The sequence below is a fragment of the Opisthocomus hoazin genome, chromosome 27, assembly GCF_030867145.1.
Source record: "Opisthocomus hoazin isolate bOpiHoa1 chromosome 27, bOpiHoa1.hap1, whole genome shotgun sequence".
Classification (NCBI taxonomy): domain Eukaryota; kingdom Metazoa; phylum Chordata; class Aves; order Opisthocomiformes; family Opisthocomidae; genus Opisthocomus; species Opisthocomus hoazin.
The window spans coordinates 3,741,483-3,757,222 of record NC_134440.1 but is presented as its reverse complement, the minus strand read 5'-3'; the positions used below and the strand labels follow the sequence as shown (position 1 = coordinate 3,757,222).

The 15,740-nt window shown below is 70.3% G+C and overlaps 2 protein-coding genes across 6 annotated transcripts in view; one reads left to right on the top strand and one right to left on the bottom strand.

Annotated features, from left to right (window-relative positions):
* Positions 1-348: 348 nt before the first annotated feature.
* On the bottom strand, positions 349-5,183 carry IL12RB1 (interleukin 12 receptor subunit beta 1). The gene is given in 16 exon segments (XM_075444100.1): positions 349-1,096; positions 1,200-1,281; positions 1,365-1,461; positions 1,599-1,748; positions 1,834-1,980; positions 2,080-2,181; positions 2,274-2,448; positions 2,450-2,761; positions 2,832-2,914; positions 2,998-3,108; positions 3,283-3,319; positions 3,798-3,949; positions 4,022-4,191; positions 4,346-4,502; positions 4,820-5,084; positions 5,169-5,183. Coding segments are annotated over 16 exon segments (2,526 nt in total). The 3' UTR covers positions 349-625.
* MAST3 (microtubule associated serine/threonine kinase 3) overlaps positions 5,155-15,740 on the top strand; it is a 30,797-nt gene continuing 20,211 nt past the window's right edge. For 2 of the 5 annotated variants that reach the window (XM_075444150.1, XM_075444155.1), the window contains exons 1-2: positions 11,111-11,188; positions 11,591-11,680. In XM_075444150.1, the coding sequence (XP_075300265.1) occupies positions 11,142-11,188; positions 11,591-11,680 (137 nt within the window). In that variant the 5' untranslated portion in view covers positions 11,111-11,141. Of the gene's footprint in view, positions 5,227-6,775; positions 6,836-9,982; positions 10,015-11,110; positions 11,189-11,590; positions 11,681-14,306; positions 14,429-15,740 lie in introns of those variants that run through there. The other 3 variants (XM_075444153.1, XM_075444154.1, XM_075444152.1) reach the window with 3 other exon arrangements.

Below are 15,740 nucleotides of genomic sequence, written 5' to 3'. Positions count from 1 at the left end.
CCTTTTCTTTTTTTTATTTTTGCCTTTTCTTTTTTTTATTTTTGCCTTTTCTTTTTTTTATTTTTGCCTTTTCTTTTTTTTATTTTTGCCTTTTCTTTTTTTTATTTTTGCCTTTTCTTTTTTTTATTTTTTATTTTTACCTTTTTTTTATTTTTTTCATTTTTGCCTTTTCTTTTTTTTACTTTTTTATTTTTGCCTTTTCTTTTTTTTTATTTTTTTTATTTTTGCCTTTTCTTTTTCCCTTTTTTTCTTTATTTTTGCCTTTGTTTATTATTTTTTTCCAAGTAGCCAGTGTTTGGTACTGGGGCTGTCAGTGTCTCCATCCCGCGGGGTGATGCTGGCCCTGGCTGCGGCAGGAGGCAGCCGGCCGGGGTGAAGCTCTGCCTCTCCTCCCGATCCGCCCGAGGGAACACCCTCAGCCCCGGCTGGACTCTGCGACCGCCTTCCCTCATTATTCATCTCTGAGGAAAAGCTGAGGCTGGGAAGTGCACGGCCGCATCCTGGCCTCGTGCAATGCTGCGTCTGGAGCCTTCGCCTTCCATGTCCTGGAAACCAGAAAAACCCCTGAAAGCGCTGGTGTGACCACGAGCTTGCGGGGTGGGTGCACAGCATCCTGCGTGGGTGCTCAGCATCCCATGGGACCACCCGCATCCCCTTCCTGCTGGCCATCCCTACTGCCCCAGCCCAGCAGCGGCACTGATTTCGGCAGTGGGTCCCATCCTTCCTCGTCCCTGATGATGACAGGTTTGTCGGAGATGAGCAGGGCGATGGGGACCAGTTGCTGGCGCAGCTCCTGCCTTCCCTCCTCCTCCTCTTCCTCCTCCTCCTCCTCCTCGCCGGGTGGGTTGCTGGTGCTGCCAGGTGGTGGAAAGTCCCCCGGGCTCAGCACCTCCTGCCTGCGGTAGGCAAACGGCAGCCCCTTCTCGCAGCCTGGTGGGCACACCGCTGCCGGTTCTTCAGCCGCGGGGCTGGGCTGCGGCGTGCCGGGCCGTGTGCCGGCGTCGGTCGTCTCCTTGCCGGGATTCGGCTCCGTTATCAGCAGCTCAGCTGGGCTGAACCTCTCCGAGGGCTCCACGAAGCCCAGCTGGGGCTGGCCCTAAAGGTTGGATGTGTTTGGAGTGGGAACGTCCCATGCCGGGGCCGTGTGCGGGTGCCCGCCAGGGCGCAGGATCAGGCCCCTCCAGTTCATTGCATCTCACCTGGCTGATTTTCCCAGTGGCGAACTGGATGGCTTTGCTGCCCACAGGCTTGGGCAGGGGTGGGAAGAGGAGGCGGCGAGCCCTGGGGAGGGGGTGGGTGGTGAGGGGGTGGGTAACGGAGGGGTGGGGGTGGCCGGAGCCGGGGGGTGAGGGTGCTGCTGTCACCTCTTTTTGCTCAGCTGGTAGATGGCAGCCACGGCGGGGAGACCGAGCGAGACGCCCAGGTACTTCAGGTTGGGTTTCCACGCCGCTCCCTGGGGACCTGGGGACGGGCAAAGCCGGGCGGTGACATCTCCGTCCCCAGCACCCCACCTGGGACACGGGAGCCGTTTTGGGGTGAGAGCGAGCACCCCACGGAGAGCCCCCCACGGGGACCGGGGAGGGGACAACGTCTCCCGCCCTTACCCAGAGCCTTGGTCTGGAAGTGCCACCAGGCGCCGCAGGTCCCCCCGCTCTCCGGTGTCACCTCCCGAACGCCCACCCTGTAGGCAGTGCCGGGCCGTAGGTCTCGGAGGTCGTAGTGCGACGCCGCCGCATCCGCTTCGGCATCTGGGCAAACGAGGACGAGCGGGCGGTAGCCCGGCAGCAGCCCACCCTCCTCCCGCCCCACGGGGACTTGGGGGGTCCCGCTCACAGGTGACGTTGTCCCCCTCGGCTGCGTGGCAGATGAGATACTTGGCCAGCGCCCCGGGACAGGCGGCGCGGGGAGATGGGCTCCACCGGAGCGTGACGGCAGCATCCCCGGCGCTGGCGTTGATGCGGATGGGCACGGCCAGCGAGGCTGCGTGCGATGGCCGGGTGGGTGAGGGTGTGGAAAAAATAGGGGGGGGGGTGTTTTGGGGTTAAATGGGGTGCGGATGCTCCGTGCTGCCGTACGCACCGTTGCTGGCGTAGTGGTGCTGCGAGGCGAGGGTGGACCAGCCCCGCGCCGGGGCCCAGCCGTGCACGGCGAGGCGGTAACACGCCGCGGCTTCCAGCGTTCCTGCGGCAGGAATCGGGGATGCCGGTTAAACCCCCGCCGGGATCCAGCCCTGGGATCAGGGGCCGGGCAGGGGGCTCGGGACGCTCCCTCGCCTCTCTCCACGTGGACGCTGTCGGCAGGGAAGTCCCGTTGGACGCAATCGCCCCGTTTCGGGGCTCCCGGCAGCGGCTGCTGCTCGAAGCAGTAGGCGAAGCCGGGGCTCGTGGCTTCCCACCGCACCGTCACGGTGCCGCCGGCCACGCTGACGGCCTTGAAGCTGAGATCTGGGATGGAAACGGGAGGTGCGAGGAATGGTTGGGAAAAGAACTCCCTCGAGGCATCCGGGGAGCTCGGTGCATCTCGCGGGGCCGGTACCTGCGCGCTGCTCTGCCGGCACACGGAGCTGCCGTGCCGGCCCCGGCCCGGCGGCGTTGGCCGCCGTCAGCAGGATTTTGTACTCGGCCCCGGACAGGGTGAGGTTCTGCGCCGTCACCTCCCTGCCCAGCACCACGACGTCGTCCTCGGCCGGCTCGGCACAGCGGCACGCCAGCATGCGGGTGCGCAGCTCGTAGGTGACGTCCCCTTGCTCCTCGGGGGCTCGCTGTGGGAGGGAGGGGCGGGGTGACATGGCAGGGGGACACCCGGGAGGGTCCCCAGGGATGCTGCCGTACCTGCCAGCCCAGCCTCAGCACCCGCTGCCCGTCTCTCCCCAGTTTCCCCAGTTGGTAGCTCAGCGCTGGGCTCATCAGGATTTCTGCGAGAGGAAGGAGCCCGGCCAGGCTACCGGCATTTTCGGGAGCCGTTGGGATTCCACCCGCCTCCCCTCCTCTTCCTCACCCTGGGGGACGAAGATGGAGCTGCTCCAGTCGCTCCAGTAGCTGCTCCAGTGTGGGTGCTTGTGCCGGAGCTGCACCTCGAAGGCGCCGTCCCCCCCCAGGGTGCAGGTCACTGCAGGGGGGTGGCAGGGTCAGGCGGGGGGTGACCCCCTCTTTCCCCCAGCTTTCGGCCATCGCTGGGTGCTGGGGGGCCAGGGGGAGCACAGGGCAGAGCCCCTTCCCCCCCAAGACCTGGGACCACCCCCGGGAGATGCTCGTCCCCCCCACCCCTGCCGGCTAAGCCAACCTGAGTCATCCTTGTCCGTCACCGTCTCGCACATCACCTGCGGAGAGAACCAGGGACAGAGGCACCCACCCAGTAAAACCAGTGTGTTACTGGGACGTGAAAGCAGATGCTGCCCTGTGCGCCCCGAACGCCCCAGGGGCTGGGAGAGCCAGGCGGGGTGCAGGGGGTACGGTGCCCAGGAGGGTCCCCTCGGCCCTAGGACCCCCCGGCAGCGTTTGAGAGGGGTGGGGGGTCCCTGGCTGCGGGGGGGTTCGCTGGGGGCGAGCGGCCGGATCGGGTCCGTCGTCGCCGGGGGTTTTGCCGGTGTAATCCCCGCGAACGGCAGCCTGATCCCGCTGCGGGCGGCAGCCGGATCCGGTGGCCGGGAAGATGGGGGAGACCCAGTAACACCACGAAACGGATGGGTTTGGGGCGGGGGGACAGCGGCGTCACCGAGCCCCCGTGCTCCCTGGGCTGCCACCATGCTTCTGCCCGCCCCGTCGGTCCCCGCCGGCTCCGGCAAACGCCGTTTTTACCTGCGTCCAGCCGCTGTCACCCGTCCTCCGGAAGCGAGCCTCCCGCTGCGGCGGCTGGGTCCCCCGGCAGCACGGCGGCCACGGCACCCGCACCCGCAGCCGGCCACCGGCCTTGGTGAAGGGCATCCCGGCAGGCGGCGGGTCCGGCTTCACTGTAAAGACGCGGTGGTCTGGTGGTTACCGGCACCGGTGCCGGTGCCCAGCCCGGCGCCGCGGGCACTCACCGGCCTCGTTGAGGTAGAGCGTGATGTTGGGTGTCCGGTGGACGTGGCCCCCCCAGCGCGCCTCCACCCAGGCCGTGACGTTGGTGAGGACGTAAACGCTGTGATGCCGCAGGGTGTACGTGGTCCGCGCGCCGGCCTCGAACACCTGGCACCGCCTGGGCGCCGCGTAGCTGGCGGGGAGAGCGGGCGCGCGGTCGGGTCGGGATGGGGATGCGGAAGGCACGTGTCCCCACGTGTCCCCACGTGTCCCCTCGTGTCCCGGTCAGGACACATCTGTGGGGTCCCCAGGACGCGGTGCCCATCCCCGCGGCGGTGCCGCCTCACCAGAGGGTCAGGAGGTAGGAGGTGTTGCCGGCGGGGCCGTGGGGCGGCCAGGAGCAGAGGAACGAGCGGGAGCAGCACGGCTTCGAGCAGGAGAAGCCGGGGGCCACGGCGGTGCCTGCGGGAGAGGGCGGCGGCTGGGGGTCCCGCACCCCAAACCCTGGCGTGGTGGGCAAGGCCAGGGTGGAGCGGCGTTGCCTGATCACCGCGCTGCTGGCCCCGGGGAGCCTCCGCCCTGGTGATTCTCACCCAAAAAACACCATTTCCCCCCTCCCCAGGGATGCGGTGCTGCCCGGTGCCGCTCGCGCCGGCTCTCGCCCGCTGCCGGCAGGGATTCACCGGCGTTACCCCGTCCCTGCGGTTTCGGGTGAGCGTTTCCACCGCAGCGATCGCTCCCCGAACCTTATCGCCCCCGAATCGTTCACTGAAAGTTTTCTCAAGTTATCTCTCATCTCCCGGCGCCGCGGGAGCACTTACCGCCCCGCGCCAGCACCGCCACCGCCGCCAGCAGCCACCCCAGCATCGCCCGCCCGCGGCGTCCCACGCCGGATCCGGGACCCTGCGGCTCTTCCCGGCTGCCCGGTGCCCCGGTGCCCGGTGGGTGCCCCCTCGCCGTGGCACGGCGGCAGCCCCGGCGCTCGGCACAGCACCCCGCGCCCGGCGTTTCCTCTGCTGCTGGCGGCTCGCCGCAGGGCGGCCGTTCCCAGGCGGGGCAGAGCGCGAGGTGCGATCGCGTGCGTCGCTTTTACCGAAAGCAAAAGAGAAAGCAACGCAAATGTCCCCCGCTATGGCCCGCGCGCCCGCCGGGACCCTGCCGAAGCCTGGCCCGGTTGCACCGCATGCCCGCGCCGCGTGGCGTGCCCCGGCCCGGCGAGAAGCGCAAGGTGAGCAAAAGAGACGCCTTGGGGTTTTTGGGGTTTTTGGCCTTTTGATTTTTCGCAGACTTCGCGGCACGTTGCCGATCCGCTGCCCGTAAGCGGCGGCTGCTCCAGGGCTGGGGGTTGTTCGGCTTTTCGGCAGCGTGCGTCAGCGCGGCTGTCCCCGAAACCGGGCTCCTGTGCCCGTCACAGAATCACAGAGTGGTCGGGGTCGGAAGGGACCTCTGTGGGTCACCCAGTCCAACCCCCTGCCCAAGCAGGGTCACAACGCGTCCCCCGCCGCGGCGAACAAAGCCCCAGCGAGGCGGGAGAGCGCGGTGTCCCCGGGACGCTGGCAGCCGCGTGACGGGGCGAGTGACCCCGGGACGGCGGAGCCGGGTGGCACCGCGGGCCGCGCACAGAGTCCCCTTGTTCCCGCAGAAAGCGTCCCCTTGTGCGGCTTCTGCTCGGGGCCGGAGGGCGGCGGCGGTGGTGGGAGCATCCCCGCGCCGGGACGGCGCTGCCGGGACCCCTCTGTCCCGCTGCCGCCGGCACGGCCGGGCTGGGGGCACGGAGGGTCCCCTGGCACCTCGCGCCTCGCTGTGTGCCCCCTCCTGCTTGCCCGGCGGGGGGTTCACACCGTGCCATGCCGGGCTTCGCCGTGCCACAACGTACAGCAGGACCATGCTGCGCCCGGCTGGGCTGCGCCATGCCAGGATAAACTGGGCCAGACTGGGATGTGCCATGCCGTGCCAGCCCTGTGCCAGCTCCACGCCATGCCACGGTGTGCCATGCCATCCCAGACCTCGTCATGCTGCGCCGTACCAAGCCGGGCAGACTGCGCCAGTCCCGGGCTGTGCCATACTTTGCTGTGCCAGCCCCGTGCCATGTTGTGCCGTGCCATGCCAGACCCTGCCATGCTGGGCTGTACCAAGCCAGGCAGACTGTGCCAGCCCCATGCCGTGCCGTGCTGTGCTGTGCCATGCCAGCCCCGTGCTGTGCCATGCCATGCCATGGCGGGCTGTATCAAGCCAAGCAGGCTGTGCCAGCCCAGTGCCATGCCATCCCATGCCATGCTGTGCCATGCCAGCCCGCTGCCCTGCTGTGCCAGACCCTGCCATACTGGGCTGTACCAAGCCAGGCAGACTGTGCCAGCCCTGAGTTGTGCCATGCTGTGCTGTGCCAGCCCAGTGCCATGCCATGCCATGCTGGGCTGTACCAAGCCAGACAGGCTGTGCCAGCCCCATGCCGTGCCAGCCCAGTGCCATGCCGGGCTGTACCAAGTCAGGCAGGCTGTGCCAGCCCCGTACCGAGCCATGCCATGCCATGCTGTGCCGTGCCAGCCCGGTGCTGTGCCATGCCAGACCCTGCCATGCCGGGCTGTACCAAGCCAGGCAGGCTGCGCCAGCCCCGTGCCGAGCCGTGCCATGCTGTGCCAGCCCGGTGCCGTGCCGTGCCGTGCCAGCCCCGGGCTCGGTGCTGATGCGCGTCCGGTGACGCGGCGGGGCCGCTGGGCGGCGCCCCGGGCGCCCCGGGCGGCGGAGCGGAGCGGGCGGAGCGGGCGCGGCGGGAGGCGGCGGCGGGAGGCGGCGGCGGGATGGACGAGCCCAGCATCCTGCGGCGCCGGGGCCTGCAGGTGAGCGCCGGGAGCGGCACCGGGGAGCGGGGCGGGGAGCGACACCGGGAGCGACACCGGGAGCGGCACAGGGGAACGGCACCGGGGACCGGGGAGCGGCACCGGGAGCGGCACCGGGGAGCGGGCGGGGAGCGGCACCGGGGAGCGGCACCGGGGAACGGCACCGGGGAGCGGCACCGGGAGCGTCACCGGGAGCGACACCGGGGAACGGCACCGGGGACCGGGGAACGGCACCGGGGAGCGGCACCGGGAGCGACACCGGGAGCGACACCGGGAGCGGCACCGGGGAACGGCACCGGGGACCGGGGAGCGGCACCGGGAGCGGCACCGGGAGCGGGGCGGGGGCGGGGGGCGAGGCGGGGGCAGCGCAGCCCCGGTGAGCCTGGGGTGAGGTGGGTGCTGCGGGGGCGCGGGGAGGGTGCGTGGGGTGGGGGCTGCCTGTGCAAGAGGTGGGTGCTGGGGGTGAGAGGTGGGTGCTGGGGTGAGAGGTGGGTGCTGCGTGTAGGGTTTGGGGTGCTCTGGGTGGGTGTGTGCAAGGGGTGTGGGCTGGGGGTGAGAAGTGGGTGCTGTGGGTGGGTGCGGTGGGTGCTGGGGGTGAGAAGTGGGGCTGGGGGTGGGAGGTGGGTGCTGTGGGTGGGTGTGGTGGGTGCTGGGGGTCAGAGGTGGGTGCTGGGGGTGAGAAGTGGGTGCTCTGTGTGTGTGTGGTGGGGGCTGGGGGTCAGAGGTGGGTGCCGGGGGTCAGAGGTGGGTGTTTTGGGTGGGTGTGTGCAAGGGGTGGGTGCTGGGCGTGCGAGGTGGGGGCTGCAGATGCGAGGTGGGTGCTCTGGGTACGTGTGAGACGGGGGCTGCGTGTGCAAGAGGTGGGTGCTCTGGGTGGGGGTGTGCGAGAAGCGGGTGCTGGGTGTGAGAGGTGGGCGTTCCGGGTGCGTGTGTGTGTGCATGGGAGGTGGGGGCTGTGTGCGAGGTGGGGGCTGCGTGGGACAGGAGCTGGGCACCCAATACTGGGAACGGGGCAGGGCGCAAGAAGCCCCAGCCATGCCGTGGGGTGCTGGGGGGGGGACACCATGGTCCCTCCAGCCCAGCGCATGATGCCGGTCGGTGCCGAGAGCAGCCGCCCCCTCCATCGCCCTGTGCTCCTGCTCCCGGCAGGCCGAGTGTCACCATCCCGCACCCTCTCCCCGCAGGGACCCCGGCACCCGCTGCCATGCTTGGGGGGGGGGGGGGTGACAACCACGGAGCTGAGCGCTGACCCCGATTTTCCGGGTGACCTCACGGCTCGGTCTCCATCTGCAGGCCCGGCCCGCGCTGTCGGGGCGGTTGGAGCGTGGCACGGCGCTGCCTTCATCCGAGCTGGCAGCTCCGCGGGGCCCCACGGACGCGGGCGGGTGGAGCGGTGGCCGTGGCGTTTGGGGGTCTTGGCCGTGGGTGTCACTCCTGGCAGTCCCCGGGGGAGAGCAGAGCCCTGGACCCCCGTCGGGTGGGGTGGGAAGGGGCTCCCAGCGGGGTGCTGATCCCAAGGCACCCGGCAGCGATGCCGTAGCCGGTGCCATCCCGGCAGGGAGCGGCTGGGGGTTGATGCCGGCTCCCACTGGGACCCGCTGATGGGAGACTGGCCGTGCTGGGTGGGTGCATGGGGCACCCCGTGGGCGCTGGCCCGGTGGCACGGCCTCGCGTGGGTCCCCAGGGCCCTCGGGGGATGCTCCGGGTGTCCCCAGGGTGCAGTGTGGCTGGCGAGCCCCCAGCAGGGACGGGTGGTGGGTGCCACGGGACCACTCTGTGCCCTTGTGCCCGGAGATGGGTGGGGAGGCTGTGCCGTTGGGTGGGGGCGAGCCCGGGGGACAGGGGTGTCTGTCTTCTGTCCTGCTGTCCCGTCTGCACGTGGCTGAGCAGTGGAACCTTCGGTGTCACCCTGCTCTGCCTCCTCCTCTGCTCGGGGACCCTGGCACGGCCCTGGGTGTGGTTAGGGGTCCAGGCTGGGCGACGGCGCGGCTGGGTGAGGGTGCTGGGGGGCTCCTGCTCCACACGGTGACCCCGCATCCCCTTCCCCAGCACAGGCCTGGGGTCACCCAGTGCTGCTGGATGCACTGGGACACCCACACCCACCCCGGGCACCCGTCCCCTGCACCCACACCTGCCCCCGGCACCCACGCCGCCCGGGGGCAGACGCCCACCCGTGGGCCCCGGGGCTGCCAAGTCCCTGGTGTGCCCAGGCGTGATGTCACCCGTTGCCATGGCGATGCTGCTGCATCACTGCTTCGCAACGCGCCCCGATCCAGGGATTTCCGCGGGGGCTGCGCAGCGTGGGCGTCGGGACGGGATGCGGGCACCCCGGGGGGGGGGGGGTGGGGTGCAGGGGTGCTGCTGTGTGCCCCGACATGGCGGGCAGCAGCCCCTGCCCAGGTCGGGAATGTGTCTTGAGCTGCTTGGGGGTACGGGGCCTGCGGGCACCGGCGGTGGGCACGGGGTCAGGGCGATGGCGGGGCATTAGCCGGCACGCGCGTCCGCCACGCGTGCCAGCATCCCGCGGCGTGCCGGGGCGTCACCGGCCCGCTCGCACTGCCCGGTGCGATCTGTGGCGTGCTGGGTGGCACGCGGGTGGGCACCGGGTCTGTGCCGGAGCTGGACGGTGCCCACCACGCCGGGAGGATGGCGGGGGCCGGGGTTCCTGCCCGCATGGCTGCCCTGTGCCCGCTGGCACCACCTGCGAGCAAACAGCTCTCGCAAGGAACATTCCCAGTGGCTGGAAAAACAAACAGGGCAGGGGGCAGCGGGGTCAGGGGGACGGGGCTGGGGGACAGCGGGCACCCACCACCCCAGGGCCACGCTCCAGCTGGACAGCTGGGTGCTGCTCCCGCTCCACCACCCTCGTGCCGTCGCTCCGGGGCCCGGCCACGGGGCCACCGGCGCTGGGGACCTCAGAGGGAGATGTCCCCTCGCGCTGAGCCCGGGCGGGGGGTTTCTGACCCTCACCTGGTGTAGCAGAGCCGTGGCACCCTGGGCACGGTGAGCGGGGACCGATCCTGCGGTGACGGCCTGGTGGCAGGGCAGCGGGGCCGTGGGTGGCGGGAGGTGGGGGTCCCGCGCGGGGGGCACCCCTCGACGCTTGGGACCGAGCTCTGACCCCGCTTCTCGCCTTTCTCGTTGCAGAAGGAGCTGAGCCTGCCGCGCCGAGGGAGAGCGTAAGTCCCCGAGCTGGGCCACGCGGGCGCGGGACGGGGTGTCACCGGGAGGGACACGCACGGGGACCTGGCACCAGCACGGCGGGGGGCAGCGGGGATGGGCAGCGTGCAGCGCCGGGGCTGGTGGCACCCAGATCTGGGGTGGCATCACCGGGTTCTCCGGTGCTGGAGGGACCTGGTGTGCATGCACTGGGGTGTACGGGGATGTACTGGGGCTGTACTGGGGTGTGCTAAGTGGTACTGGGGCATACTGGGGTGTACTGGGGTGTGCTGTGCTCTGCTGCAGGGGTACTGGGGTGTGCTGGGGTGTTCTGGGGCGTTACTGGGGTGTGCTGGGATATACTGGGGTGTGCATTGCTCTGCTGAAGGGGCACTGGGGTGTGCTGGGGTGTTCTATGTGGTTCTGGGGTATGCTGGGATATACTGGGGTGTGCTGTGCTCTGCTGCAAGTGTATGGGATGTTCTGGGGCGGTACTGGGGTATACTGGGATGTTCTGGGGTGTGCAGTGCTCTGCTGCAGGTGTATTGGGGTGTTCTGGGGTGTTCTAAGTGGTACTGGGGTGTACTGGGATATACTGGGATGTGCTGTGCTCTGCTGCAGGTGTATTGGGGTGTTCTGGGGTGTTCTGAGTGGTACTGGGGTGTACTGGGATGTACTGGGGTGTGCTGTGCTCTGCTGCAGGTGTACTGGTGTGTGTCAGAGGGCTGTGTGCCAGGGGATGGAGGGGCTGTGCTGGGCGGCACTGGAGGGGCACTGGGGCTGTACTGGGGCTGTGCAGGGGCTGTACTGGGGCTGTGCGGGGGCTGCAGTGTCTCAGCACCACCGGTGCCCCGGGTCATCCCGGGAGCGGTACGGATCGGGGCTGCCGCCGCACCGGACCGGGCAGGGTCGGGCGTGCCGGGGGGGTGCCGAGCCGTGCCGAGCCGTACCGTACCGAGCCGTACCGTACCGAGCCGTGCCGAGCCGAGCCGTGCCGAGCCGAGCCGAGCCGTGCCGCAGGGGCGGGCCCGGGCCGAGCAGGGAGCCCCGTCGGGGCCTCCGGTGCCGCCCGCCCGCGGGAGCCGCCCAGCGCGGGGGCAGCCGGTGCGGCGGCGGCGCGGGGAGCGGGGCGCGGGGCGGCGGCGGCATGAAGTCGCGGCGGGACAGGCTGAAGATCCCCTCGCTGACCTTGGAGTGAGTCGGGGCCCGGGCGGGGTGTGCCGGTACCGGCCCCGGGGGCGGGCGGCGGGGTCCCGGTGCATCCCCGTCCCGGTGCATCCCCGTCCCGCTCCACCCCTATCCCGGTCCATCCCGATCCCCCCCCGCATCCCCGCACCCGGGCCGCAGGTCCCAGCCCTTCCTCCCGCATCCGCAGCCCCAGACCCCCCGGTGTCTCCCCCCGGCAGCACCGATCCACCCGGTTTCCCCCCTCCCCCCCCCCGCAGTGTCCCTGCTGTCCCCTGCGCTCCCCCCCTGCCCTGCTCCCCTGGCTCCGGCCCTTGGCCCCCCCGCCCCCCCCAGCCCGGGCGGGGGGCTGCGCCACTGGGGTGCCCCCCGGCACCCCCTGACACCCCGGGGGCACGGCTTGCCTTGCAGCCTGTCTCCGAGCAGCCAGAGCCCGACGCTGCTGAGCCCCTGCAGCCCCGGCAGCCCCTGCAGCCCCTTGCTAACCCTGCACCCCTGGAGGTAAGACCCCCCCCCCAGCCCCTCCCGAGGCCGCCAGCTCCAGGGAAGGGGAGGGAGAGGTGGAAAGGGGGGCAGCAAGGTGGGTCCCCCCCCGTCAGGGGTGGCCTGGGGTGGGGGGCCCCGAAAGCAGCGCTGTCTGCTGTGGGGTAGCACCCATGGTCTGTCCCCAGGCCCGTGTGTCCCGAAAGCGGGGGTGGCGGTGCCGGGGGGCTCTGTCTCCACTACCGACCGTGCCGTTTTGGGAACCCCATCGGGAACGCCAGCGCGGTAGCACGAGCTCAGGCTCTGAGCACCCTTGGTTTGGGGGGGGATCACCTCAAAAGTGGACCAGGGCAGGGCAGTCGTGATAGGAGCAGGGTGGGAGCGGGGATGATTCCTTCATCCCCCCTGGGAAACCTCCCTCGCTGCCTTTTCTGCTCCGCCGTGGGGGGAAGGAGATGGGGGGGCTGCTCTGGGGGATGGGTGCCCCCCACCCAAAATGCCACGAGCCCCTTGCTTTACCCCGCCGGGTGCCGCGGTTGCGCAGGCGGGTGGCCGGGCCCTGCGACGCGTCCCGGCTGCGGTCCGCCCCGGGGACAAGGTGCAGCGGGTGTGCTGGCACCCGGCAGTCACGCCCCGGCCCTGTGCCCCGCGGCGCCTGCGAAGCAGAGCTGTGGCCTGCCCGGCACCCATGGGTGCCTCCGTCTGTCTGCCGGCGAGAGCGGCTGGCGCCGGGCGAGGGGGAGCCGGCGGGGAGCTCTGCCGCTGCCCAGCACCCAGCAGAGCCCTTGCTTGCGGGCAGGCGGGCAGGAGCCAGGGTGCTGCCTGCCCGTGGTGGTCCCTACCTGTGTACGGTGGTCCCTGGCTGTGCACGGTGGTCCCTGCCTGCACACGGTGGTCCCTGCCTGCGCATGGTGGTCCCTGGCTGTGCGTTGTGGTCCCTGGCTGGCCACAGTGGTCCATGACTGCCCTCGGTGGTCCCTGCCTGCGCGTGGTGGTCCCTGCCTGTGTACGGTGGTCCCTGCCCGTGGTGGTCCCTGCCTGTGTGTGTGGTCCCTGCCTGCGCATGGTGGTCCCTGGCTGCATTCAGTGGTCCCTGCCTGTGCGTGGCGGTCCCTGCCTGCATGGTAGTCCCTGCCTGCACTCAGTGGTCTCAGCCTGCCCACAGTGGTCCCTGCCTGCCCACAGTGGTCCCTGGCTGCCCTCAGTGGTCTCTGGCTGCCCACAGTGGTCCCTGCCTGTGCGTGTGGTCCCTGCCTGCGCACGGTGGTCCCTGCCTATGGTGGTCCCTGGCTGCACTCGGTGGTCCCTGCCTGCCCTCGGTGGTCCCTGGCTGCACATGGTGGTCCCTGCCTGCCCACAGTGGTCCCTGGCTGCCCTCGGTGGTCCCTGCCTGCACTCGGTGGTCCCTGCCTGCCCTCGGTGGTCCCTGGCTGCCCACAGTGGTCCCTGCCTGGACATGGTGGTCCCTGCCTGCCTACAGTGGTCCCTGGCTGCCCTCGGTGGTCCCTGCCTGCACTCGGTGGTCCGTGCTTGCCATGCTCCCTCCCTGGCTGGCCACCCCTTGCCCGCAGCGACCACGCGTGGCAAAACAAGCGTGGCCACGCGGCTGAGCAGCTGAGGCCTCGGGGAGGGCGTTTTTGGGACGCTCACGGTGGGGACGGGATGGGGACGAGGATGAGGACGGCCCCACGCCGAGACCCTGCCCAAACCCACCGGCATCGGGATTCGCGGCGATGCCGTGCCACGCGGCTCCGCCAGCCCCGGTTGCCACCGTGCGGGGTTTTGTCACCGGCACTGCGGAGGACGGATGTCACCGGGCCTTTGCTCGGGATCTCCCCGATTAAACGTGAAAGCCGGCGTGGGAGGGAGGTTGCGGGGCGCTTGCCGGGGTGCTGCCGCTCCGAGCTCGGCATCCCGTGGGTGCGTGGGTGCTGTTAGGGGAGCGCTCCTCCCCCCTCCCCGAGGGAGCCCCACGCTTTGGGGCCGCACCCGCTGACCTGGGGGGGGATTCGTGCCCCTCGAATGCATCAGCGGCGGATGCTGCGTCTCCATGGTAACCCTGACCCCGTTTTGGGGTGCTGCCCTGTCGCTATGGTAACCCCAAGCCTCCATTTTGGGGTGATATTCTGTCTCTGTAGTAACTCTGACCCCATTCTGGGGTGCTGCCCCATCTCTGTGGCAACTCTGACGCTGTTTTGGGGTGCTGCCCTGTCTTTACGTTAAGCTTGGCACCATTTTGGGGTGCTGCCCCATCTCCATGGTAACCCTGAACCCATTTTGGGGTGCAGCCCTGTCTCTACAGTAACCCCAAGCCTCCATTTTGGGGTGCTGCCCCATCTCCATGGTAACCCCAAGCACCCATTTTGGGGTGCTGCCCCATGGCGACGTTAACCCCAAGCCTCCATTTTGGGGTGCTGCCTCGTTTCTATGGTAACCCCGTGTGTGTCCCCCTCCCATTCCCCCCCCCCCACTTTGGGGGTGCTCCCCCCGTCTCCATGGAAACCCCGACCCCGTGTCGGGGCGCTGCCCGTCTCCATGGCAACGCCGGCGCCGCCGGGCGGGAAGGGGCGGGCGGCGGCGGGAGCCCGGCCCCGGCGCGGCCCCGGCCCCGCGCGCTCCCGGTGACGCCGCTGGGCCGTGCCGGTGGACGGGGCCGGGCCCCGAGCGGGCCGGGCCGCCCGCGATGTCGGACCCGAGCTGCTGGGGGGCCCCGCCCGGGTACCGGGGCCAGCGGGCCACCGGCGCCCTGCTCCAGCGCTCCAAGAGGTACCGGGCGGGGGGGGGGGGGGCTGAGCACCGGGGGGGCACCGGGGTGCGGGGGGGGGGGGGGCTGAGCACCGGGGGGGAACCGGGGTGCGGGGGGGGGGGGCTGAGCACCGGGGGGGAACCGGGGTGCGGGGGGGGGGGCTGAGCACCGGGGGGGAACCGGGGTGCGGGGGGGGGCACCGGGGTGCGGGGGGGGGGCGCTGAGCACCGGGGGGGCACCGGGGTGCGGGGGGGGGGCTGAGGACCGGGGAGGCACCGGGGTGCGGGGGGGGGTGGCTGAGCACCGAGGGGGCACCGGGGTGCGGGGGGGGGGGCGCTGAGCACCGGGGGAGCACCCCGGGGTGCACGGGAGGGAGTCGAGCACCGGGGGGGCACCCCGGGATGCGTGGGTTGGGGGGGGGGGAGGGGGGAACACGCCGTGCATGGAGGGGGTGGGCACCGGGGTGCATGGTTTAGGGGGGGGCTGAGCACCGGGGAGGTACCCCGGGGTGCGGAGGGGGAACGACTCTGCAGCGGGGGGGCACCCCGGGGTGTGTGGTTTGGGGGGGGTCTGTGCACCGGGGGGTGAACCGGGGTGCGTGGGCTGGGGGGGGGGAACACGCTGTGCATGGAGGGGGTGGGCACCGGGGTGCGTGGTTCGGGGGGGGGGCTGAGCACCTTGGTGTGAACCGGGGTGCGTGGTTTGGGGGGGGCTGTGCAGTGGGGGGGCACCCCGGGGTGCGTGGTTCTGGGGGGGTCTGTACACTGGGGGGTGAACTGGGGTGCGTGGTTCGTGGGGGGCTGTGCACCGGGGGGTGAACCGGGGTGCGTGGGTGGGGGGGGGAACACACCGTGCATGGAGGGTGTGGGCACCAGGGTGCGTGGCTTGGGGGGGGGCTCTGTGCACTGGGGTGCTTGGGTTGGGGGGGACCACACCGTGCAGGGGGGATGGATACTGGAGTGTGTTGCTTGGGGGGGGTCTGTGTACCGGGGTGTGTGGTTTGGGGGGGGGGGGGGAACACACATGGGGGGTGGGCAGTGGGGTGCATGGTTTGGGTGGGGTCTGCGCAGCGGGAGGTGCACCGGAATGCGTGGGGGGGGGGGGAACACATGGTTCATGGAGGAGGTGGGCACTGGAGTGCATGGTTTGGGGGGGGGCTGTGCACCGGGGGGTGAACCGGGTTGCTTGGGTGGGGGGGACCACACCGTGCATGGGTGTGGGCATCGGAGTGTGCTGCTTGGGGGGTGGTCTGTGAACCGGGGTGCGTGGTTTGGGTGGGGGGGAACACACATGGGGGGTGGGCACTGGGGTGCATGGCTTGGGGGGGGTCTG